The sequence below is a fragment of the Adiantum capillus-veneris genome, chromosome 6, assembly GCF_014529385.1.
Source record: "Adiantum capillus-veneris isolate H3 chromosome 6, ASM1452938v2, whole genome shotgun sequence".
In the NCBI taxonomy this organism is placed as follows: Eukaryota; Viridiplantae; Streptophyta; class Polypodiopsida; order Polypodiales; family Pteridaceae; genus Adiantum; species Adiantum capillus-veneris.
Window position 1 is genome coordinate 99529647 of NC_140936.1, and position 24745 is coordinate 99554391.

Genomic DNA, 24745 nt, shown 5'->3' on the forward strand with positions numbered 1-24745 from the left:
TCCCGCACGCAATGGGACAGTTCCCCTGTGAATTGGACGAGTTTTCACTCGAGAAAACTTTCCAAACTCACAATCTTCCGTGATGGAGCTGTGCGTACCGGCGGGGGATTAGCAATTAGCTAATCCTGTTCCTGTTCAGAAGGCTCTTGCCTTAGCAAACGCGCATAAAACCCACACGACTGTACATGATCATCTGAATAGCCCAACTAGTGGGGCATTACGATATGTGCAAAGGGGAGAGAGAGATGCGCGAGAGCAAATCGTCACGCTACATAGAGCAAAGGAGAAGGCAAGCTTTCCATTAAAGCTGTAAACCTGCACCCACTACTCACACACACTGTAAGTTCACTTACTTGCAAAATCAGCCTCCTCTCTCAAATTGGGCGCCCCCTCTTCATGTTGGATCTGGCAAATTCACTTGGGGCCGCCATGTGTCCAGTTTGCCCCTTTTGAGTTAATTCTATAGTTCCCACTTACTTATAAAGTTATAAGTGACTTGCCGAGTGGCCCAAATTCCATCCGGCGCACACAAGCTTCCACACTCATCAGAGTTCAGTGCTAATTGGCCCGACTAGTCCCAGACTGACCGACCTAGACTCCCGCTGTGAGAAACCCGTTCAGTTGCAGCCGTTTCACATTGGCCATGCAATGTCCACTTTCACCTTTTCAAAGGTTCCGGGGAAAACAAGTAAAAATAAAATAAATAAAAATATGTAGTACATATTTAAAGAAGACAACAAGAAAAATACACCTCGTGGTGACAGCTGTCACGATTTTCTTCACAATGGACATTGATGCCATGATGCAGCAGCCCATGAGAGAGTTTGTGTGTTACTTTTAGTGACAGCCTACTGAGGAGATCAGGCTTTGGGATATACACTACCAGTTGGCTCTACTTATGTACTTTGTTTAATTTTAAGCATTTTTCACGTTAGTCTTTTGCAGTATGCAGTGATGATGATGCAATTTGTTGGTCTCACAGGTCTTTTAGGTCTGTGGCAGGTGTAAATAAATATTCTCTTTCATTTTCTTTCTCTCTCTCTCTCTCTCTCTCTCTCTCACTTGCACATTTCGTAAATTTTCAACGAAAAGCTAATTTGTACTTCACTGTTCTTCTCTGCTGAACAGGAATCGCTAAGGGCCCGGGGTCTTCGTGATGACACGACATGTCTTGTTGTAGATCTGTTACCGCCTTTTGGCTATGTTTCTCAAGTGCCCAAGTCTGTAAATAAGCGAAGTAATTTGAAGGCTATAATTGCCAGATGGAGGTCCAAGGGGTCATCGACTGTGGTGGCTAATAAGTCTAATGCAGCAGGATTTGTTGAAGAGCTCTTTGAAGCAGGTTCTGCAAAACTAGCTGAAAGGTTTGAGGTTTTCCTTTCCTTTTTGGGCATGAATGTAAGCAGGTTAGGCTCATATGATACACTTAGGAGGTGTTATGTAAACATATGATGGGTGCATCATGATTATGCATGTCTATTAGTCTTTTTTTCTCTTATTCTACATGAATTTTAGCAGGCTATGTATACTTACAGCATACATCAGATTGCTACGCATAGATGTTGGATCACGTTGTGCTTATGTATGACTGAGAGCATTTAATGAATGAGTAACTGCACTGAAGTAGAGTGCTATTTGTGAGATTTGTAAATATCTGTACACTCATACCCACTAACACCTGGGAGTTTAATTTGTTCAGGCTTGGATCAGATCCATCCTTGGGAGTTCTCAACTGTGCCATTTGTCAGGCCAACATGACTTTGCATGATGGGGTCTCAGTCCATGCTGGGTCAGCCTTTTCTACAACAAATCAAACATCAACCGACGGGCCTTTCCTGTGCTTGACGTGTAAAGCCAAAAAAGATGCAATGGAAGGGAGGCCATGATCTTGACATGTGGGGGACCGTTTTTTCTATGTTGTGGCCGTACTACGCTTCTATGGCTTACATTCTTTTGAGATGTGCATATTTGAGCAAGGGGGCCTTGCTTCCTTATGGCGTGTTGAGACGACTAACAGATTAACCTTGACCTTTAATATACCAGAGGGGGCAAGCCGTTTCTTTTTGCTATTAGAAGTAATTTTTGTGAGGATACTTGTTTCTTTAGACGATCGCAAGGCAGCAGTGCATGCAAGGTCTATTGTGCTTGTACATGAACCGGGGTCAGAACACTGGGCTTTCTGAATGCTCCCTTGGGCAATTTGTTTGCTTGTGGTTGCGGTACAGCAATATCAGTTGTCATCTAAGCGAAGCAGTTCTCGAATCAGCAGATGCCAATTAGCTGGAAATTTCCAAGTAGACCTTGTAAGGAAGTGATGTGGGCGAATCTAGTATGCTTAGGGCATCTCAGGAGAAGCCACATGATTCTACAGCTCCTGAAGCTCTCGCAGAGCTCTACGCTTCTCTAATCTATTAACTGGCTCTGAAGTTCTGTAGCAATGAACTGGCCATTGGAATTTGGCTCATTTGTTATCAAATCGATGTACATGCAAATACTCAGGTGTGTGTTTGCATCAAGGCATATGACAGATGCGTCCTCATGATATTAGGCATCGAAAAACGGAGCCTTCAAAGCAGGGTCCTACCACTCTTCTGGACGTTCCATGCTTCAATGACTACATGGCTTTTCACGACTCAGCATGGTTCAGCCAAGGAATGTGACCTAATGTCTGCATTGTCATTGAAGTCAAGAAGGTAGAAAATTGTAACTAAAATGAGAGTGCAGTATTTTGAATTCCTATCCATTTCAATTTGTAACTCAGCTATTATAACTTCGAGGTTTATTGTCTCCATCAGGAATAGTTTAAATTGGATTTTTCTAAGAGAGAGACCTACATTAGTGATCAATAGGCAATTTATTTGAAGCTAGCAAATGGTGTTTCCTCATCAAAACAGTTTTCATTATCAAGCCGTGATTGACCTATTTGACGGCATCAAAATGCCGGTGGCTGAACGATCCAACTTCAACAGATAAAGAAAATGGTGTGATTGCTTCTGTGAAGTTGAACCAGGGCAAGAGGGTTGAGGAGGGTGTTAAGGAGTGGAGTAGGCATGGCGAGCGATGATAATCCAGCGCTTTTCTCACAAGGGTTCTGGATGAGAGCAGCCAAGAGAGCAACAAATAAGGTTTGCAATCACAAAGGGGGTATCCCTTGGGGCAGTTCCACCCTGCATGTCTGTTGCGTTGTTTTATCTGGCTCGCTGTTTTCAGCACAAAATATAGACACCACACCAAGCCCCTTTGAGAGATTACGTACATTGCTCCAACATTGTGTCTAGCCAATATAACTACCCTTACAGCCATTCCCTGCGTTTCCACTTGGAATGGGATAGCAGCATGGTGTATTGCTTATGTCGGTATGCTTGCTTTTTCTACTCTTAAGCTCGCATGAGGTGTAGGAGCTTGTGCAGTCATGTCGAGTTCCGTCCAAGAGCTTGAAAAAGATGTCCATCTAAGGGGGGAGGTGCGGGTGTTGGACAAGCCTTTGGTGTGAACCCTTGTAACCATCTTGGCATGTATCCAACATGCTCTGTTTGGTCTAGTTCTTGTTTCTCACTGGCACATGGTACTATGTTAATGGTATAGGGATTGGTCACCTGGTGACCATTTCCCGTAATACAAGTGACTGTATGGTGACCGGCGGGGAGTCCAGAGCCATGCGGGGACTTGTATTATTGGGGGATGGTCACCGAGTGACCATGCTTGATTGTCAAGGATAGTGGGGAGAGGGGCCTCGAGTGCTCTCTGATGTAGGCATAGATTGAAGAGATTTTGAGTGCTGGTTTGGCAGAGTTTCCGAGTGTTAAGTTGTCACCAGCCCATGCAATCCGGATGGCAATATTCTAGAGTTGTCAAATATTGAATGCATTCCTCGTGCTGATATGGAAAGGATTGATTGGTCAATGCATTGTGCTCGTTTTATGTGTGGAGTTGTCCTACATCTACCAGTGCATGCATTCCATTTTGTTATAGAACTTGCCTCAGATGAGCGGTTGGGAGGGGCTGCCCCCCAACCCACGACCTTGACGGTCTATGTCTGCTACTAAAGTGTGGTGAGTTATGGAATTATATGTGGAAATCAAGTTATGTATTTTGAGATTTTGTTATGGAAGAAGATTAGACTTAGAAAATTTTATTCCAATAAATTGGCCTCTGCAAATGTGGAGACAAAATACAATTTCATAGCAAATGTGGCTTTTGAATGAAAGGCTGAACATGGCATAGATTCAACATGGACAATGCTACAGCCAATTTTGGCAAAAAAGTACTCTGAAATTTATTAGGTAGACCATTTTTGCAATAGCTTTAGATGATCTAAGATGAGGTAAAATTTACAATGTATTACTCAAGCAAGTAGCATTAATAAAATGAGTCAATTTGAAAGATCGTTCTTTAAGAGAGGTGGCTAGAACCCTTGTCGTGAGGAGTTTTCTTTGACAAATAAGAGTGATTTGCTATCTTCGATTGAGGAAAACCTAGAGGGGAGTGCTCAAGCATAAGAGGAGCCATACAAACACATCCAATACAATTACCTAGTGTCACTATTGCATGTTGGATTGGAGCCATCCACTCTCACACTCTGAGTAGTAACTTAGAGAATATACAATACATTGGGGAGTACATAGCTGATATCTTGGTCAATGAGGTAAAATGCCCACATGAAATTTATGTGTTGCCTATCAAGATTCTATTTAGCAAGTAATTCTTGGAACACCTTGGTTGAGGAAAACCAAATCTACTCTAGACTTAAATAACGACTTACACTGGTTGCAAATGCTCAAAGGAGAGGTAGTTGTAATGTTTATAAAATCAAGCCAACTTCAAACTGCTCTCCTATCCACAAACCACTAAATAGACAACAAAAATAGCAACTTTCACATAGTGTCGATAGAATTTGGGTCCCAGAAGCACAACTTGTTGGTGATGTGTCTTAAATATGGGGATCCAAATCACTCTTGCATCGAAGCAATGCGAATTTCATGACACCGCCCAAAAAGCTTAGGGCACCAAAGCCTATAGTTCCTAAGACACTCAAACAAGTTTGCATTCCCCAAAAAGTTCTTGTGACAACTGCACTCAGATTGTCTAAGCCGGGATCCAAAGCTACCATCCTAAGGAAACTAACTAGAGGTAGACCACTACCAACTTTGTTGGGTTACATTAACCTCAAGCTACTATGGAAGTGCATCCACCAGCACCCATCAAAGAAAAGGCCCTACACTAACAATCCATGATATTCAACCCTAATACCGTAAAAAAATTATCCTTGACATCAAAATTCCTCGAGCAACTCGCTCAAGAATCTCATCTAACAACATACAGTTGAAGTTGTTTCCATTGCATGATACAATGAAATATATGATCTTGCATAAGCACTTTGTTGGTTATCTCATGCATTTGCACTATCCTCTTAATCAAGGACATCATGGTGGACTCCCCATAGGTAGGGAGCAACTTAACAGCTTAACAGGTCAACAACAAGATCAAGCTTGGTGGTTATCTCATGCATTTGCACTATCCTCTTAATCAAGGACATCATGGTGGACTCCCCATAGGTAGGGAGCAACTTAACAGCTTAACAGGTCAACAACAAGATCAAGCTTGGTGGTTATTTTATTTTTATTGAAATTTATGTTTGGTTGCAAAAATGAATACTCTTTGGGAGCAAAAGATGATCTATCAAGCAAGATAAGAGGATAAATTAGATAAATTTGTACGCAAATTTGTAAATAGACAAGTTAGACATTAAAATATAGCTAATCAATGACTAATATCAAGGCCAAAACTTAAGAAAATTGGATCAAAGGATTACGATTGGATTAATGATGGTTGTTATATATTTTGTTTTTTTATTGGGGACTTTGGCTGTGCTTAGTTAAACGTTTTAAAATTTTTCTTCGATTTTCTTAATTGACTTGTGAATAATCAATGAAATCCAAAGAGTTTTAGAACATTCAAAAGCCACTAAGACTTGGTTTAGGGGTTCCAACAAAATTTTTTGAGAACAACACGATCATGAGACGACACCTTTACTATCTGAGAAGCCTCTATTAAATGGGGGAATCGGCTTAAAGGTATCAAAAGCTCAAGAAATCTCCATCATGAAGTGGGAAATCATTTAAGAAAGCCGACATATTTTTTTGGATTAAATTGGGCTCAAAACTACCACAAAACCTTGATTTCAGTGTTTGGAGAGAAATATGGGAATTGCATGAGAAAGCCAACATATGAATAGGGCCTTCTCATAAGTGCGCATGTAGCATATGCTGTGTAGATCACTTATAATCATCTTAAAAGGGGGAGGTCAACCGAAAATCTAGGAAAAGAGTTAAAAAGCAAGGGCTCTAGCTTGAGAGGCAAGTAATCTGCTAATATAAGTGAAACTGAGAAAGACTCGAAAAAGGTAGAAAAAAGTAGAAGAAAGATGAAGTGGCAATAAGAGGTACAAAGACCAAAATAGCCTCACCTAGACAAAAGATGACCCTGTAGTGGTAAGGGCCCATGAAGAACCAAATACTGAAGAATGAGCAAGCAGTAGAAGCTTTCTCAAGAGAAAATTAGAATTGCTCAAGAAAGGTAAAGAGTTATCAAGGAACAATATGATAAAGAACACTACAAATCCACAGAAGATAGAGAGGATTCTCCTCCATCTTTGCCTCATGACACCGCACGTGAGCTCGAGAAGTTCTTAGAAATGTAGTCACTACAACCACTCAAAAGAAAGCACAATAACAAGTCTAAGAGGAGAGAAGTGAGGAAAGTGTTCAAGAGGAGCAATTCCAAGATCCACCACCTCCACTATCATTTAAGCCCATTGACACACAATTTAAAGCAGCATGTTGATAAATCACTTGAAGACAATTGGATCAAAACATATATTGGCGGTACCAAAAAGAGGTGTCTTGGACACTCCTTTTTGGAGGCTTGAATGTGGAGGAATAGGACGGGCACTATTTTGTCTATTCAGTTTTGAAACTTGGGGAAGTCGAAAAAACAAAGTATGAGCATTAACGTTTGCAAAGTAGCATACCCCACATTAGCACATACAATGCTCCATTTTGATCATTTGTCTGAACATTCTCTCTCTCTCTCTCTCTCTCTCTCTCTCTCTCTCTCTCTCTCTCTCTCTCTCTCTCTCTCTCTCTCTCTCTCTCTCTCAATGACAAGTATGACTGCTCATAGAGCCTTGGAAATTGTACAAGAAATACGATGGTAATACATGATTCCTGGATATGTATGTTTGATCACTCTCATATGGCCCATAAGACTTGTTTTTTGATGGACTGACTTGGTTTTATACAGATCTAGAGAGTGCTTTGATTTGTCCGCAATTGAGAATTTCACAACACATCCCAAAGGACCTTGTGCTAGGTCTATGAAAGTATTGGGCTGCAAAGAGGAGCAAACAAAGAAGCACGGAGAAGGGGATGGAACCGATGCAAGAGGATGGGGATGTTGATGAGCGAGACTCTAAGAAAATTTGTAGAGAAATGGCTAAGTGCTTACAAGTGTAAACAATCAAACAAGCTTTTCAAACATCTATAGATAAAGATTCTATAGGAACTCGTCCATCATCAAATGTCCTTAGTGTTGCAACACACGTTGGAGACAATAGAAAGTCATTTCTGCAAGCATTTTCATAATTTGTATGAGGTGAACACACCACCTCAATCAAATAATGGGTTTTTTTTAAAAAAATGGGCTACTATCATGGTGTGCCTTAGTGGCCCTGCCAAGGCTTAGGGCCTACACCATTGCATCAAACAAGCAGCATCATGATCGAAATCAAGGAAATTGTGTTTCAGTTTTGGATAGTTGAGACCCAGGTCTCCCAAAATAAAAATAAATAATGTTGAAAGAGTATAGGTAGGTGTGCCCATGTGATGCATCTAGTGCATCTACTAGACTTATCTCAAGTATATAACTTCACTCAAGCACATACTTTTTTTTCTGAACCATATTTAGATTATCACTGCTCCTTCAAAGTGCATGAGAGTGCTTCAAAGTGCTTGGCTAGGCTTCAAAAATATTTGCTTCGATAGTTCCTTGACGTGCACATTTGTATATCAAAGCAATTGAAAGTGCTTCAAAAGGCTTGGCATAGCTTTGCAGTACCTAACTAGGGTCTAAAGTGCTTGTCAGTGCTTCACATTGTGTCAATCAATTTAAATGGGCTTTAGAGTGCTTGATGATGCATCAAAGTGCTTAATTGGGCTTCAAAAAGCTTGGCAATGCCTCAACAATTCTTAGAAGTGCTTGTCTTGGCATCAGAGTGTTCTTGCAATGCTTCAAAGTGCTTCGTTGTGGTCCACCAAAGTGCTTCAATGGGCCTCAAAGTGCTGTCAAGAAAGGGCTTCTAAGTTTTTGGAAGTCTTATGAATGAGCCAAAAATTGACTTTCAATGACTCAAGGTGCTTGATAGTGTCTCAAAGTGTTGGAAAGTGCTTTAAGTATCTTAATTGGGCTTCCAAGTAGTTTAAGATAGTATCTTTCAAGTGCTTCCAATAGTCTATATCTCAAGTGTTGAAATGCTACTTCAAATTCCCTAGAGGGTTAGTTGAGCACTTTCAAAGTAGGAATCACTTTTAAAATCCCTTGAACTATTATCAACCACTATTTATAGCTCTACCAAAGCACTAAGCTATGAGTGGTGCTTACATGTAGGTTGGAAAATTCTTCATTTAGCCTTTCACTATTAGTACCCACACCAACCATTGAAAGTGCCTCAGTCAACACATTTTTTATCTCATCTTTGTTCTTCGCTATTGCACCTTCACTATCACTGGGAGCTTCTTTCAATTGTTGCAATTCAACTCTAACGCTCTTCGATTCTATAATAATAGGTGCACAAGCAAAGAAGGTCTCTTCATTGTGCAACCACAAGTCCCACTTTTCTTGTAAGAACAACACAAGCCACATTCTCTTCAGCACAATGTACCTTGACATCAATATCCTACACAATTCCATGCACCCATTCTATGTATAGGGGCTTGGATGCAGAATCGATAGGTTTGATTGATACACCAACGTGGCTAGTACAAGATTGAACTCATGTTCATTTTGTGGGGCTTCACATGGTAGACCGTACTCAACGATGAACTTGCTAACTTTGCCTTACAAGGGATGGATATGGAGTGAGTTTTTCTTTTTCCACCATTGCAGTCCATGCCATCAATTTCCGTCGATTGTTGCCTCCTGTATCGATGGTATGTGGCCTTTCCTTTGGGACCTCGCAATCCCTCTTGCTTCTTCACATTGCGCCATGAACTGCAAACCCCCCACCACCCAGTCTCTCATTATCTATCCTTCTCTCTTTTCCCTCCCCCCCCCCCCCCCCCCCCCCCCCCCCTCTCTCTCTCTCTCTCTCTCTCTCACACACACACACACACACACACACACACACACACACCCCATTGGGCGAACATGACTGTGCTTTGCTGCCGTCTTAGCGGCACCGAGCAAATATGATCGAATTGAGCGTCCCCAAGCAAATCTTGATCGGGTCATGGAAGAGAATCGTGATCTCAAAGCTCGTCTTAGCAAGCTTGAGGCACGATTTGAGTCCATGGCCGATCTTACAACCAACAAAGTGAAAGAAGTCAAAGCCAAGGCCATTGAAACCCACTCGCCAACACTTGCGAAGATGAAGACATGTGTGACAATATAGCTTTGAGAACAACGACTTCAAGAAGAAAATACCCTCAAGATCCCCATTGGCGGGCTACCCCAAGCATGGGAAGGTCGGCTCAAGCTTCTCCAACAATCACGTCTCTCAAAGGTACCAAGTTTTGGATCGCAGAAGAACTCACTCCGCTACAACTCAAATGCAAAAGTGAAGAGCTCAAGAAGGTACATGAAGCCCGCAAACAAGGTAAATGGACAGTCTATCGAGGTGTCAAAGCTATCATCTAGGAGTTTCAAAATCCCAAATCGGCTCCCCCCCACAGATGACCCCCCCTAGCTTTTTGTCTTCCCCCCTTTTTCTTTTCCATCTTCCCAACGGACCCTCAGACCTTAACTAATATGCATCAGTGCGATTTTCCACAAAACGCACCCGTTGTAATGTTTGTTTTTGGTCCCATAGGTCATATCTAACCTTCATGGATAATAATTCAATCTCTCTCGCTCTCTCTCTCTCTCTCTCTCTCTCTCTCTCTCTCTCTCTCTCGTTCTCTTGTAGCCATTTTTGACCTAGTAGATAGCAATTTACTCTTTTGATCTTAGCTTCTTCATCCAAATTCCAATTTAGGTGATCTATAGACTCAATCAAAGAGCACAACAATCTCTATGCATTAATCTCCATACAACAAATAGAAGGATTTATTGTAGCAACATCACTTAAGTGAATAAGTTCGGGGAAGTTGACTCTCACCTCTCGTTTTTGACACAATGTCTTGTAGCACTCACAAGGATTCTTCTTCTCCAATAGTTCACAACCATTGTAAAAATTATCCAAAATCTTCTTAGGATAAAGATAGCAACATAAGCACTCCACCGACGACATCAGAAACCGTGATTATGGCCTACTTGGTATCATTGCAATAGACCATAAACAAGAAAAGTGAAGCCTTAAGGGTACTTGCAATGGATAATGGCATGCTAAGGACACTTGAGATGCAAATAGCACATTTGTGCAACATGAAGAGGAAGTCAAAGAATGTACATGCTTTGAAGGAGTGCATGAGCAAAGCAGAGCATGACCGTATATATAAAGAGGAGAAGTTTGACATGATGAGTCATGACGTGATATGAAAAATTGCATGATGGAAGTCAAAGAATGTAAATGCTCTTTTATGGACTTGAATGCTTTGAAGGAGTGCATAAGCAAAGTGGAGCGTGACCGTATATTGAAAGAGGAGAAGTTTGACACGATGAGACATGATGTAAGAGATAAAAAATGTATGCACGACCAAGTCTTGGGCTGATGTGTGTATTAGCAATGTCCTCTCTTATGCAAGTTATGGCCCAAACAAAGAATGCTGAAAATGTGGATACATGGGAGTTGAGGGAATGGGAGAGACGTTCCAAGAACATTGCCATTCGTGATTTCCAAAGAGAAATCAGAGATGCCTCCTTATTTTTCCATTGTTATTGAAGATTCCATTAAAAAATATTGTCTTGTCAAGAGTTAATGGTTTTTGGGTCACATGGAGTGGGTAAACAAAGAGCTTTTCGCTTGGGAGAACGACCATTATATGAAACCAAGCTAAAGATTATCCTTAATAATAGTTGGATTTATTTGACATGTATAAAATGTTTTATATGTGAAGATTGCACTATTAGGCAAGAACACATGTGTTGGAATGAGGATAGGAATAAGAAAAACAAGGACATGCTCATGAAGAAAACAAGTCAAGGAGGTAGCGAGCCCTGGAGAAGATATGAGCATGTGACCTATGAGGTTGAGTTACAATTGAAAGTATGATTCTGGAATTGCAATGGATACCCATGAAATGTGGAGATTGGCATAGATGAACTAACTAGCAAAGCCAAGGTTATATTTCTTGTTGAAACTTGGGATACAATGTCAGGCCTAGGGTAACACCGGGCAGGCCAAGGGCAAGGACGGACATGCAATAGAGGGGGTCCCTATTATTAGCAAGGCAGGGCCTATATAGGGCACGGTTGGGTGGTAAGTAGCATTCTCCAACCCCCTCAGTCTCAGATTGGTATCAGAGCTCAGGGAGAGGGGAGCTATGGAGGAAGGGAAAGGTTGCCTTACATGGCTTTGCATGCTGTGTGTGTGTGTGTGTGTGTGTGTGTCCATGATGACTATGGGCAAGCCTCTTGCAAGACAAAGGAGAAAGTCGTGGGTGCAAGAATTCCATCTTTCTCATGAGATCCTCCATGGCGAGAGCAGTCCCTTGCATGGGAGAGTTCGGCGACAGAGGGGTTGACTGTGGGAAACAACCCTAAGGAGGGCAGCGAGCCAAGATGGAGCACTGCAAAATCCTGAGTAGATGGAATCTATGAACTCGCGCTATCATGTAGGGTGGAATTTGCTTCATGACTAGCTTGTTTCGAGCAACAGGTGGGCTGCTACCAGCAGGTTTTCTCTTTGTGTTGCCATTTGCAGCAAGCTGCCATCGCCATTTACAGGTTCACATGATTTTTAATTTTATGAATTCAATGGCTCTGTAAAGGCTCCAAAAGGACATCCTAAGGTATTTTTCCCACATTGGTCGAGGTCATGCACGACATGCAAGGCCATGAACAACTGAGGATTCTGATTTTGGTTACAATACATCCTCTAGCTGCAACAAATTTCAAAGATTCTCAATAGGATTCTGGAATAAGTAAAGGAAGCTCTCGGTAAAATGGCCAAATTCTTCTCCATTTTGCATGTTAGGAGAACTCAAAGCTAGGAAGAAACATTATGACATGGCCGTAAGGCCAAGAAGGCCATGCCAAGCCACTGATTAGCTAGTTGGGCAAGAAGTGTTGAATTCGACAACACCAATTGCATAATAAAAACATGAATATCTCGGCAAGGACCTTAGATCTCATCCCTCATATACTTGAATATGTCCTTGAGGTTGGACCGGAGTTAACGGTTAAGTAGCTGCAATGGGGAAAGGATCGATAAAGGACGGCAATAGGTTTTCAATGATTGTGAAAGACACAATCGGGTGGGATTCTTTGATGTTTTTAGAGAGCATCGTTTCCTCATGGTTTTGGTAAGGAGATTGTAAGCAATCCGATTGCAGTAGAGAGATAACTCAAGTTGATTTTCAAATATAATTTGGTAGCATTACAAGTCGCCGCCTTGTAATAAGGCATCCAACAAACTGATGTAGGATGTTTGACTGCATGCAAGGCGTGAGTGGCAAGCCATGTGGAGATTTCGATAAGGGAATTCAGATTAGACAATATGCAAGGTCTTTTGTCGAGTACTCTAAAAACAACAGAGTCTTCAGGTATGCCATTTTATTCATGTGGGGTTTTTAATCCATATATGAACTAATCTTACAAGATTCTATGGAGGGATCTTTGAAAGTTAAACTTTGATGCAAAGGCAAGGTTGCCTAGCAATAACGTAAAGTTCAAGCAAGGCTTGATCCATCGACAACTTATGTAAAGTTCAGGCAAGGCATGCATGGCTATGAGCCAGACTCAACAACAAGCAACTCGTCTCAGAAGAGGGACAAGGTTAGCCACTCTTAAGTTCTACTTCATTTTCTTTCTTTAACTTTTCATTTAAAAAACTTTTCTCTGTTGTGCAATGCAAAGTGCTTTGCCAGACTTCATGCGAAGCAAGGCTTCTATTCTATACCAAGGTACTATCCCCATTGACTTCAGATCAAGGATAATGGCATACATATTTGGCACTAAGTGGATATAAGATCACAGTTTCTGCAACAATGCATAGTGATGTATCCATGCATGTCTAATCATGCAAGGCAAGTATAATAGTGGTTCACACGGTTGAGACTGTCATTGAAGCCAAGGGCTTATTATTCTATTTTTCTGATATGCATGCATGGCATGCGAATATAATGGTAGTACATTCACTTTAGCATTGTTTACGCTTTCGCAATAACATCAGCTACTCTATACAAAAGAATTGAGACTGGTAGATGGGCTTTCAATCATTGTATATGTATACAATGGTGAACACTTTCAATCATTGGCTCTATGCACAAGGTGCAACCAATCCCAATGATGGTTTCTATGGGTAGCAAGTAGGCATGGCCTAACTATCAAGCAACTTTCATGAAAAGACATGAACACATTAAGAGAGCCTCCATGTAGGTAATCTCTTGTGTAAAAACCTAAGAAAATCTAGTATGACTATTTTCTTTGGGCTATTCAACATCTTCCACCTCTGTTCATGGAGGGAGAATATATTCTTTCATGATTTAATTGTGCATAAGATTCCAACTATAGAACATCTGTTGCTTAGTTGTAGAATTGATTATGTCTCTAGGATTGATATTCTCAGGGGTATGACTCAACTCATACACAATCACTCCATGGGTGTTGAGACTCATGATTTGAGCTCAGCACAATTGTACTTTCAAGGAAAGAAGTCCGTAATCTACCAAGTGGTAGTAGACAAACTCAACTTTCTCAGTTGATTCCAAACACTTTTGACCATGGTAGACTGTGCTTGTCATTGTTGTGGGTGCTAGGTTGATAACCAAGCAGTTTGACCTTGCAGAAGCTAACCAATGGTTTGGATTGCAAAGGTAGCAACCAGGGTTAGTTTTTCTTTATGTCTGGGTGCCCTGCACTAGGACTATCATGACATTCATAAAGAATTTGGTGCCAAATGTTTGCGTCCATTAGTACACAAACTCTCCCCTTGTGGCGTATATACCCATCATATATGGAAAAATTCTTCCATCTTTACAACTCAGCAGTCGAAAGAGGAGAATTGTATGTGGAGGTTAAAGACACACTACCATCATTGGAGCAAGAAGGATCCCGCAGTTTCTTTGCATGGGCCCACAAACATCACTATGCACAAGCTGTAACCTGCATGTGGCCCTAATTGACCATCCTTTGGAAACTTAGAATGCTGCATCTTACCCAAAATATAACCTTCACAAACATGTTTATATAGGTGCTTGTGCTTCAAGAGGCGACAAAGAAGCAACCATATCAGATTTTTGCAAACGTAGTGAACTGGCAAATTCAGATGTCCAAAATGTGCATGCCAATGTTTTGCATTTGAAATAGCCTTAGAATCTACAACTGCATTTGCAAAATTCTTCCCACACTTGTCATACAAAGTGAGCTTATACAACCCATGTCATAAAATGCCAGATGCAACAAATTTCATCACCAAAACTAAGATCATGTACTCTACATCTATCATCCACAAATTTGACAACAAGACCAAGTCTAGCAAGTGCAAATACATGCAAAAGATTCTTTTTTATCTCAGGTACATACACTGCATCAACAAGTGTGAAAGAACTTCAATTTGCAGCAGTAAACACAATTTTTCCAACCCCCTTGATCGGATAAGAAGCATGTTTGCCACAAGTGATTGAATTCCCATGAGGGACATCCTCGAGAGAGGTAAACAAGTTACAATGAGAGATAAAGTTCTTTGTAGCACCACTATCAAAGTACCACACTTGAGCATTTGCAACAACTGACAAACATACATCATCAACAATAGGTGCATTTGTTGTGGAACCAACCTCTTTTTTCTTAGCCTCTTTGGCCTTCAACTTAGGACACTGCTTGGTCAAATGATCATTAGATTTACAATAATGGTACCGCATTACCGCATCATTTTTTTTCCCTTATCACTAGAATTTCACACAAATTGCTGCCAGTAGAAGCATTAGGAACATGCGGTTTACCACTCGCAAAAGACGAGAAGTGGCTACATTATTGTTACCACCTTTCGTCTAGTTCTGTTTTTTCTGGAAAGTGACTCTTGCAATAGCAATGTGCATAATGCATCAAACTTAACAACTTCTGGATTTCCTTGGGTCATAAGTCTCCAAGTACTAGCAAAAGTCTGGTAAGAATCCGACAAAGCATCAAGAGCAGTCTGCACAAGCGAACTGTCAGAAATGACTTCACGTGCAAAAATAAGTTGCTCATTGATATCCTTGACACCAGCAAGGAAAGTGTCCATGTCATCTTCCTCATGCATAATCTCCAGCTCTTTACGTAGCAATGCAATTTTTGCCTCATTGCGACTTGCATAAAGACCAACTAGAATATCCCAAGCCTGTTTTGCAGATTTTGCTGAACAAATGTGAGGAGTAATAGTGTGTTTCACAGACAAGGCAATCATTACATGAGCCTGTGTATCTTTAACATCCCAACGAGCTCGCTTAGCCGTAGGCAAAACATCTCTAAGAGCATCAATTATTGTAGCAAGACCTGCAACATCCTCAACATCACCTGTATCCTCAGAAGCAGGATGTACATCAATGCCTTGCACAATGTTCCAAATGCCCTTTGACACAAGAAGATGTTGCATCATATAAGCCCACATAGGGTAATTGTCCCCATCCAATCTCTCCTCAACAACAAACATCTTGAACACATTTGTGTTTTTGTCAGCCATGGTAAATGTTCCACCTGATGTGAAAACTACCCAAAAAGAGGAGAAAGAAGGCGGGAACAACACGTTCTATATAGCACAAACCGTAGAAGACTATAAGGGACCTGTTATGCAAAAAATGGCACTGACAAAATTTCTACACAAAATGACAAGATAGCTTGCACAATACTGCTTGTAGTGGAAATGGAGGCCGAAATGAGCCCAAATAAAAGCAGAGCATGCTCTACCAACTCTCCCAGAATATCTGTTGACCTACTAACGCTCGCCAAAGCTCACAGAAATAGAAGAAACTAAGCAGGCACGTGTTGGAGCTGCTGGCGACTAAGCCACTATAAGAGGAAAATTACAAAATTGCTAGCATTGCCGCGGGCTACCAAAGGAAAATAGAAAGAGAAAAAATTATGTATGCGGCAATAACAGTGGCAACTGACGTGGTAGCGGTTTAATAGCAATATACGCGGTAATAGATGCAAAAATATACTCGTGACTATTGCCGCGTGTATTGCTGCAACTATTACCGCTACATGCCTATTCAAAAATAAAGGTGCTCATTTGGGCCACAAAATTTTGGGTGGCCCAAATGAGCACCTTTATTTTTGGCCTGCATAAAACATATGAAACATCAATTGGTTTTTAAAATAGTATACTAGAAAAAACAAAAAATTGAAATTGAATATACTTTAACTTGACAATTTAATGTGCAGAAGATCAACTATTTAGAAAAGTTACAAATAAAATGAAAATAGTTGTATATACATTGTGCCACATTGGGACTTTAAGAGAGTTTAGACAAATAATTTTCTATCTAATCCTCCTCCTCATCATTTTCGTCCACAGGCATGTACGTTTGATCGCCCTGACTCTACATTAACCCAAACTAAATTAAACAAATATCTACAAATCAAAACAATTGATACAATACTATTTGTTTACACTTACCACTTGTAGTGATCCAAGCACTGAGTCGAATTGCTTGTGAGAGATGTGGTTGTTGTCCAACAACCATCACCAAGTATTCCACTCCCGAAAGTTGACCATCTCTTTGGTTGTTCTCCAACAACCATCGCCATGTATGCCGCTCCCGAAACTTGAACATCTCTTTGGTTGGTCGACTAAGAGTGATATTTTCCTAAGTTAGCAATAACAACAACAAACCATTAACTAAAATCTTTAAAATCACCTATTTAGGTTGTAATTTATCCAATCTTACATCTTTGTCCTTCCATGCTGCTTTGCCTCCCAAGCCATAGTGCGTGGGAGTTTGACTAGCCCGAGCTTTACATTGTTGTGTGTAGGATGACCGCGTTGCAGCCTGATCGCTCCTTTCTTGCATTGCCCACTCCCTCTTTGCATATGCCATGTTGCCACCGCAATAGCTCCTGTCTAGATCTCTTACTTGGTTGGCCACTGTGCGCTGTACACTAGACTGCTGGTTTTTCCAAAATGTTTTTATGTAGTCCTTCAACCACTCTTTTGTGAAAAACGTTGATCGAGAGCATTTGAAAATATAGCATGCAACGCATCCTCAATGTAGCGTGCATGATCGGGCAGTGGTCTCTAAACTTTACAACAATTATCATGCTCGAATGTATAAGAATTTGAAGATGTTGTCGAAAGGCCCTGCGATGTGCTGTACCAAAGTCCACCTCCTCGCCATACTTTACCCTATAGTAGCACGTATGTGTGTTTGACATGGGTGTGTCAGTATCCTCATCCTCTGCATCTGGGGCGGCATGCTCTAAAATAGGGAACTCTGTCCCCCCCCCCCCCCCACCAAAACAAGAGAAGCCACAAGATCCCCAGTCGCTCCGTCTCTCTTGACGCTCGCTGCCTTGAGACGAATGTGGATACGTGCTGCTAGAAGAAGTGCATCAATGGTGCTCGGGCAAAGCTGGAGTGGAATGGAGTGGCGTGGGACCCTGCGTTGCCATGGGAGTGGGACCCTGCAATGCCAGGAAGTGGAACCCTGCAATGGAAGGGGAGTAGGACGGTAAGAAGGGGCTGTAGAATGAGGTTTCATTTGTGCGAGGTTGTGCATGTAAGGAGTCCCTCCCCGACTCCCCCATGACATGGACTGCGAAGAAAGACCGTAGCTTGCAAGCTGTTGCGGGGTGTAGCGGCCAAACAATCCCTCCATCAAATGGAGGTATTGATCCCATAAAGAGAGCGCCCGCTGTAGGTCTGGATCTGCCACCAATGGAGGAACTCGAGTAGAGTAGGTGTAGGGTGGCCATGCCTACAAATAACAAAGAGAAACCTATAACACTCATGGTCACAAAAAACTAGCCACAAATAATCTTAATTTCTTTGCTTGGTATTCACGTGTTTTCAAGAGAAGAAATAGACAAGGCTCCCTGCTAGAGCATCAATGATCAACAACTCAAACTGCCTTTGAGTAAATGGGAAGCCTACGGTTTCCAAAATTTTGTGTCAATATCCTCGAGGCTCCTAGGTAAAGAATAGGATAGTCACCTGCAATGTCCTAACAATAAGACTTCTTGCTTCATGCCAAAAAGGATAGAATTTGTAACTTCCATAAGTGAAAGGATAATTGAGTACTTTAGCTCCTTCCAAGACAATATTTAGAATCATAATCCCCAAGATTGTACCAAGAGTCCTCCATCTACCACTTCCTTGTTGATGTGGCAAGTCCAAGTTTTCTTTAGAACCTAGCTTACCGCTATTACTGAAGCTAGCAAAAGAGTCACTATCCCTCTTGGGTGCTGTCAAAAAGGTCCATTGACTTTCTTGACATTGGTGATAAGCCACCAACATTGTAGCTCAAAGACAAGTTTGATACATGTTGTACCAAAGTGCATAGCATATACAAAAGATAGGTTGCAATCCACATGTTGAAAAACACTTCATCTCGACTATATGGATACAAGACCATACCACCATCTTTCTCACATTGGGATTCATTCTCTGTTACCCTTATGAACATCCCTTGTACTAAGGGTTCTTTAAAGCTTTTCTTAAATGCATCTAACACAGTATGATCAATCATAATCTCTATATCTAGGTTGCCAAACTTAGATTGCCAATAAGTTTCCACTACATCCACTTGCTTAAGAATATCCTTAGGGTGGACTCCAAAATCCCACTGCTTGGTAACAACCATTCTATTTTGTTCTACAGTTGTTTCCTCTAATTGGTGTAGTATAAAAGACTTCATGCTTCCTTCTTGCAATTGTATATCTGGTGAATCCACCTTGTTGTGATCAGTGAGAATAAGACCCATGATTTCAAGAGAGTTGTCACTATCATTCCTTGTGGTAGATTCTTCCTCCAATGTTGTAGTATATTTTCTAGGGAGGGCACTATTCTGTAGGTCCATCCTTGTTTCTTACAGGCCTTCGTGTTTTATAGAATGTCCTTGCCCTTTCTACCTTGCATCTTGAGAATTCCTTTGTCTAAATATTGCTTTGCTCTCATGGCCATGAGCCATGGTTTTTCTGAGATAGTTGAGTAGCCCTCCCCCCTAGGGATGCTCAAGTCCTGCATAGAAACATCATTCACAAGATCACAAGATTCTATAGACTCACCAATTGTGAAATCTGAAAAGCCAGTTTTTTGTCGTGGCTTAGACTTCCTCTTGATTGACTCTCCCTTGGCCTTCATCTTGTCTTCCTTTTCTGAAGCTTCCTCATACTTAGAGTGCTTAACTCCCATGGTGTCTACCTCTTCAACCTTGGTCTTACCTTCCTCTACTCTCTTGATGTGTTTCTCCACTTTCATCTTGTTAAGACTGATGACACTCACTACCTGGTTGCCAGCTAATGGTGGTAGTAAATGTGAAATGAGGTTATGTGGTGGTGGTTGTGGTTGCACATGTCGTAATATTTGCACGGGTGGTGCTTGTTGTGGTTGCCTTGGTGGTGGTGGTCTTGCTCTCGGTGGTGAGAGTTGGTTCTGTCTTGCTTCTCTGTTGAAATTCTACCTCCTTGGGTGTGAGCAGTAATACATACCATGGCCATCTTCCCCGCAATTGTAGTAGTGGTATTCTTGGTTTTGCCTTTGTTGTCCTCTCCCTTACTCTTGATTGCGGTTGTGTGCATGCCCTTGTTGCACCAAATGCACAGGAAGATTCTCAAGCTGAGTAGTGATGTGACTCAACAAGTCTTGTTGCCCTTCTGATGCCTCTTGTGGTTTTTTTCCTCTGAGCGGCTATTACAGTTACTGGGGTTAGTCGGACTGAGCTTGATTCCTTTGACTCGTTGACCCTTGCTTGCATGTGCAACTTCTTGTCTTTAAGGCGGGCTACTTCCACTGCCAACCCATATGTTGCAGGGAATCTCCCCTTCACCTTCTCTTTAAGCGGCGACCACAAGCCACCAATGAAACAATCCTTCTTAAGGAAATTAGGCTCTCCTTCACCTTCCTCCAGTGAGGCAACCCATCACTCCCACAAATCCACAAACTTGGATTCTTAAGTGGCATACTCTAGCAGACACCCCTGCTTTAACTCTGTTAGCAGGTGCCGTAACTTTTCTGAGGTTGTGCCTCCACCAGACCTCTTCATAAAGGCAGCATGTAGTAGGTCCCATGCATCTTTGGTATCTTGTGGCAAAGAATTGTACTAAGACTTGGCCTCTACTTTCATCAGTAGAGGAAAGATTAGTAGCCGTGAGACATAGTCATCCTTGTTGGAAACCACAATAGCCATGCCAAAGTTATCCAAAAAATCAGTCATGATGTCTTCTCCCTTCTTGCCACTAAACATCGGAAAAGAGACACTTGCCATCGTAGTAAATCAACAAGGAGACACTCACAAACTTTTTTGTTTGTTTGGAATGACTTAGTTATTTGTAAAGGTTTATACATGGGTGGAGAACTTGAGCAGAAGCTAAGAAGAGGACAAGGCTAGAATAGAATAAAGATGCTTACATCAAAAGAATGGTAGTAATCAAGAATGGGCAAGATGATGGGATGTGGGGATCTAAGGATTTCACCAAGAATCTCTGCTCAGAATAGGAAAATGACATTTTGCTGGTAGAATATATTCCTATCAATGTGCACGTTTACATGCATTTGTTGCAAGAAACAAAAAGGAAAGATTTCTGGCCTATTGTTATTATGCATGTTGGGTGTAGGGAAAGGCTTCCAAGACTAGAGTTGCATACCTTAAGTGTTCACAAGGTGACACCTTCACCACAAGCCTCTATCTTTTATTGAAGTCCACATAATCCTCCATATTGGGTTCAAAACAGACTGGGTGAGAAGAGTCTACCTCAATCGACTTTCCATTTTGCATGCGGCGGCGGCGCTTGGGTGGTCGTACTTGACTTGAACTCTCTAGGCCTAGAGAGAGCGTAGGCTCGCTTGCTTCCACCAAATGCTTTAGGCTTTGTGGCTTGGACTTTGTGGTTGATATAGTTGACGAATCTTCTTTGACAGCTGGAGAGAAAACACTTGGTGCTATACAAAATCTGAATGATGTGAAAGTGCTAATGCGGTTCCAAAAGCAAAACTCACCGTTCTTTTTTCCCCTCCTCTGTCAACACTCATTGACAGAATGCTTTGGTTGACAGGAATGATAACATTTCATAGCCCTCCCTCTTGATGATCTTAATTTGAGATCAACACGAGCAATGCAAGATGGGGAGCTTACCTCTTGGATACCGATGACACTACAACCTGGAAGTAGCACTTCGATGAAGGCCTTGCGTGATTCTATAGTCTCCTCTTCTTCAGTCCTCCAGTTTGAAAAATCTTGTAGCCACTTGGCCATGATTGATGGCATGCATGGCTACTCTTTGTAAACTGAAGATCTTTGCAAAGCCCTCCTCAGTGGGGGTACCAAATGAGAGGTGGAAGTGTAAAACAGACCCGATGGCCTCTACACCAAGACTATGCACAATGGCCTCATCATGGGAGGTACACAATAGGGGCACCACCTAGCAAGATATGCGGCTAGGACGCATACATATACACAATCAAACATGCCATGGAAAACAATTTCAAGATCTGTTAACCCTCACGGCTCACGGACACCCTATCACCTACGAGACGGACGTTGTAACCTACGGTGGACATTGTATTATTTATTTGGTAGAGTCAGGTACTGGGCTTGTCGGTCCAATAGGAAAAGGGTAAGAGTGATCGCTGATGAGAGGCGCACTCTAACTGGGACATTCAAGGGATTAGTTGGCTAAGCATGGGCGCCCAAGTGTGAATGGGGTGAGCTCATATAAAAGCCAACTAAACCTAAAATTCACTCATTCTCTCATTTGTGCAATGCAAGAAAGGTGCTCTTGCTCCATCTCCTTCTCCATCTCCTTGTGTACTAGTGTGTGTGTGTGTGTGTGTGTGTACTTGAGAGAGAGAGTGTGTGTGTGTGATCGAGCATTGCGGCGGCACGACGGCGGTGAAGTGGTTGAGCGCGACGTAGCGGCGTCTCCTTCTTCTTCGCGGCAAGGAATCCTCCACGGCAGGAGCATAGAGCGGTGAGTGACACACCATTGCCCTCTTTTGAGCTTACTAGTTAAGCTAGTTGTGTGCTTGGAGCCGTCTGTGGCTTGCACATAGTGTTAGGCAAGTCCCTTGCTTTGACAGTGCGGCAAGGAGCGCACATTTTGGGCGCCGCTGCCTGGAAATCGCCCTGCACTAAGCCCAAGAGGCACTTTGTGCTTCTTCTATGAGTTGTTTGTAGTAGGAAAGAAGAGGAAGAGGAAGAGGAAGAGGAATGAGTTATTTTTCTGCAAGTTGTTAATTTCTGTATTGTCTGCAAGTTCTGTGATTTCTGCATAATCTTGTGTTTTTTGTTTGCACACAGTCTTTGCACAATTAGTAGTCGTTAGCTTGTTCGCAGTGAATGAGTAAGTAGGTAGACAGTTAGCAATTTCTGTTTGCACACAGTCTGTACACAGTTTTCTGTTAAGGTTTGCCTGCACATAGTCTTTGCACAGTAAGGTAGTGAGAGAGGAAGTAGGTGGACAGTTAGCTCACTGTCAGTAAGCAGTTAGCAGAGTGATTAACAGATTAGTTAGTAGATTAGTTAGTGGTTAGCAGCACTGTTAGCAGCACTGTTAGTGAGCAGATAAGGTAGCGAGCTGTGAGCTGTTGACAGAGAGGTTAGGTAGGTGTTGACAGTGTGTGTGGCCAAGAAAGGGTCACCTAAACCGCGCGCGGTCGTCGTCTTTAAAAAAAAAATTTAAAAAAAATCCGAAAATATTTAAGCGTGAGTGACTGGGGAGCTACCCTAAAATTTTGATCGGGATCGGGATTGGGATCGGGCCCAGGCCCAGGCCCAGGCCTCAGTCCTCAGTCTTATGATATATACTAGACTCACTCTTATATATATACCCTACCCCCTCAAGAAGGAATGAGAGCATGTGGGGCAAGTCCTCCACTCTCCTCCCTTCTCTTCCCACTCGCACCCTTAGACTTTCTAATTTGGGCCTAGTTCCCTACTAGAAATTGACGGTTTTAGGGATTCCGAGGGCATAAAGTGACCAAACGGAGGGCTGTAAAGCACGGCATGTCCCTCTGACCGAGACGCTCATTTTGAGCTATCATACGTTCTATTCTATAGCTGGGTCAGAAAAAAAAAGGACCCAAAAAAAAAAAAGACCTGGGTTGCAAAACACCCAAAAATACTAGGTGAGCAGCCTTCACGGGCACTCATTGACACTTCTAGGGGATCAAAGTCATATGAACCTACGCTCTGGACGAGTGTTAGAGCACGAGAATATTGGTAGTGCCTCCATTTACGCGGGCACCCATTATTCCTCCACCCTAGGTTCTGGACCTTCGGTCGGGACTCAAGGTAGCGTGACCCAAGATCCTCATATCGCGTCTAGTGATTCTTCCTGTGACTACGAAGTCATGGAGGGGTATCCTACACCAAAACCTGATAGTTCAAGTCAAGACATGCATGCCATGGGCCCACGGCCCGGGTCCAACGTGTTTAGCCGCTTAAAAGAGACCCTTAGTAGAGCTACTCGCTCCGAACATGCGGTTAATGAAATAAATAAAGGGAGTGGGGAAGTAAATTCGTCATTCATGCCTAAAATAGACCCTATGCTTCTTGAGAGTGTGCATGTGAATGCTCCATCCACTGCACCTCCTGATCCTTTAGGACTATCTCCCTCTAAGGTTTTACTACCCGATGGTAGGAGTCTTGCCGAAGTACAAGAGATCGAACTCTATATGCAAGCAACAAGGGAGAGGAAAATTGAGAACCTACGAAGGCTAGAACAAAGTTGAGCCCTGAAAGCAAAGGCTCCTATGACAAAAATCATGCCAGCTGAGCAACCGAGTGCTCCCAAGGTAGCAGTCACGGAGGGGCAAGCGATGGGGAGCAATAATGCTTCCACTTCGAGGGAAACCTCCAGCACGCCAGGCCTAGATGGGATATTCCTAAACAAAAATTGGGAGTATGACCTACAAGCAGAAGCTTTAACTGATCGGTACACAGGACACACCTATCATGTGGGTTGGTTAGATGTTCTACAATCCACATCGGGTGCTACTAGCATAGATGAGCAACAACAGAAAGTCTGTGATGTCCTCCATAGGATTGTCGAGTTAGAAAGACAGAACACAGGGATCAACATGCCTTCAACAGGCCTAATGAGATTCTTGGATACCGGAAAGGCCAACCAACCAACCCTATCACAAATGGAGACTCCCTCAGTGAGCCCCATTTATCCTCCATATGTTGTTTCGCCGGGAGCCTCAGTACAATCTGAGCCCACAAGTGGCAGCTTT

At 42.2% G+C, this 24745-nt stretch overlaps 1 protein-coding gene across 1 annotated transcript in view; it reads left to right on the plus strand.

Annotated features, from left to right (window-relative positions):
• LOC147455961 (putative protein phosphatase 2C 15) overlaps window positions 1-2636 on the plus strand; it is a 33957-nt gene extending 31321 nt beyond the window's left edge. The window contains exons 7-8 of the mRNA XM_086514576.1: window positions 1129-1364; window positions 1700-2636. Of these exons, the coding sequence (XP_086370702.1) occupies window positions 1129-1364; window positions 1700-1886 (423 nt within the window). The 3' untranslated portion in view covers window positions 1887-2636. The remainder of the gene's footprint in view (window positions 1-1128; window positions 1365-1699) is intronic.
• Window positions 2637-24745: the final 22109 nt, after the last annotated feature.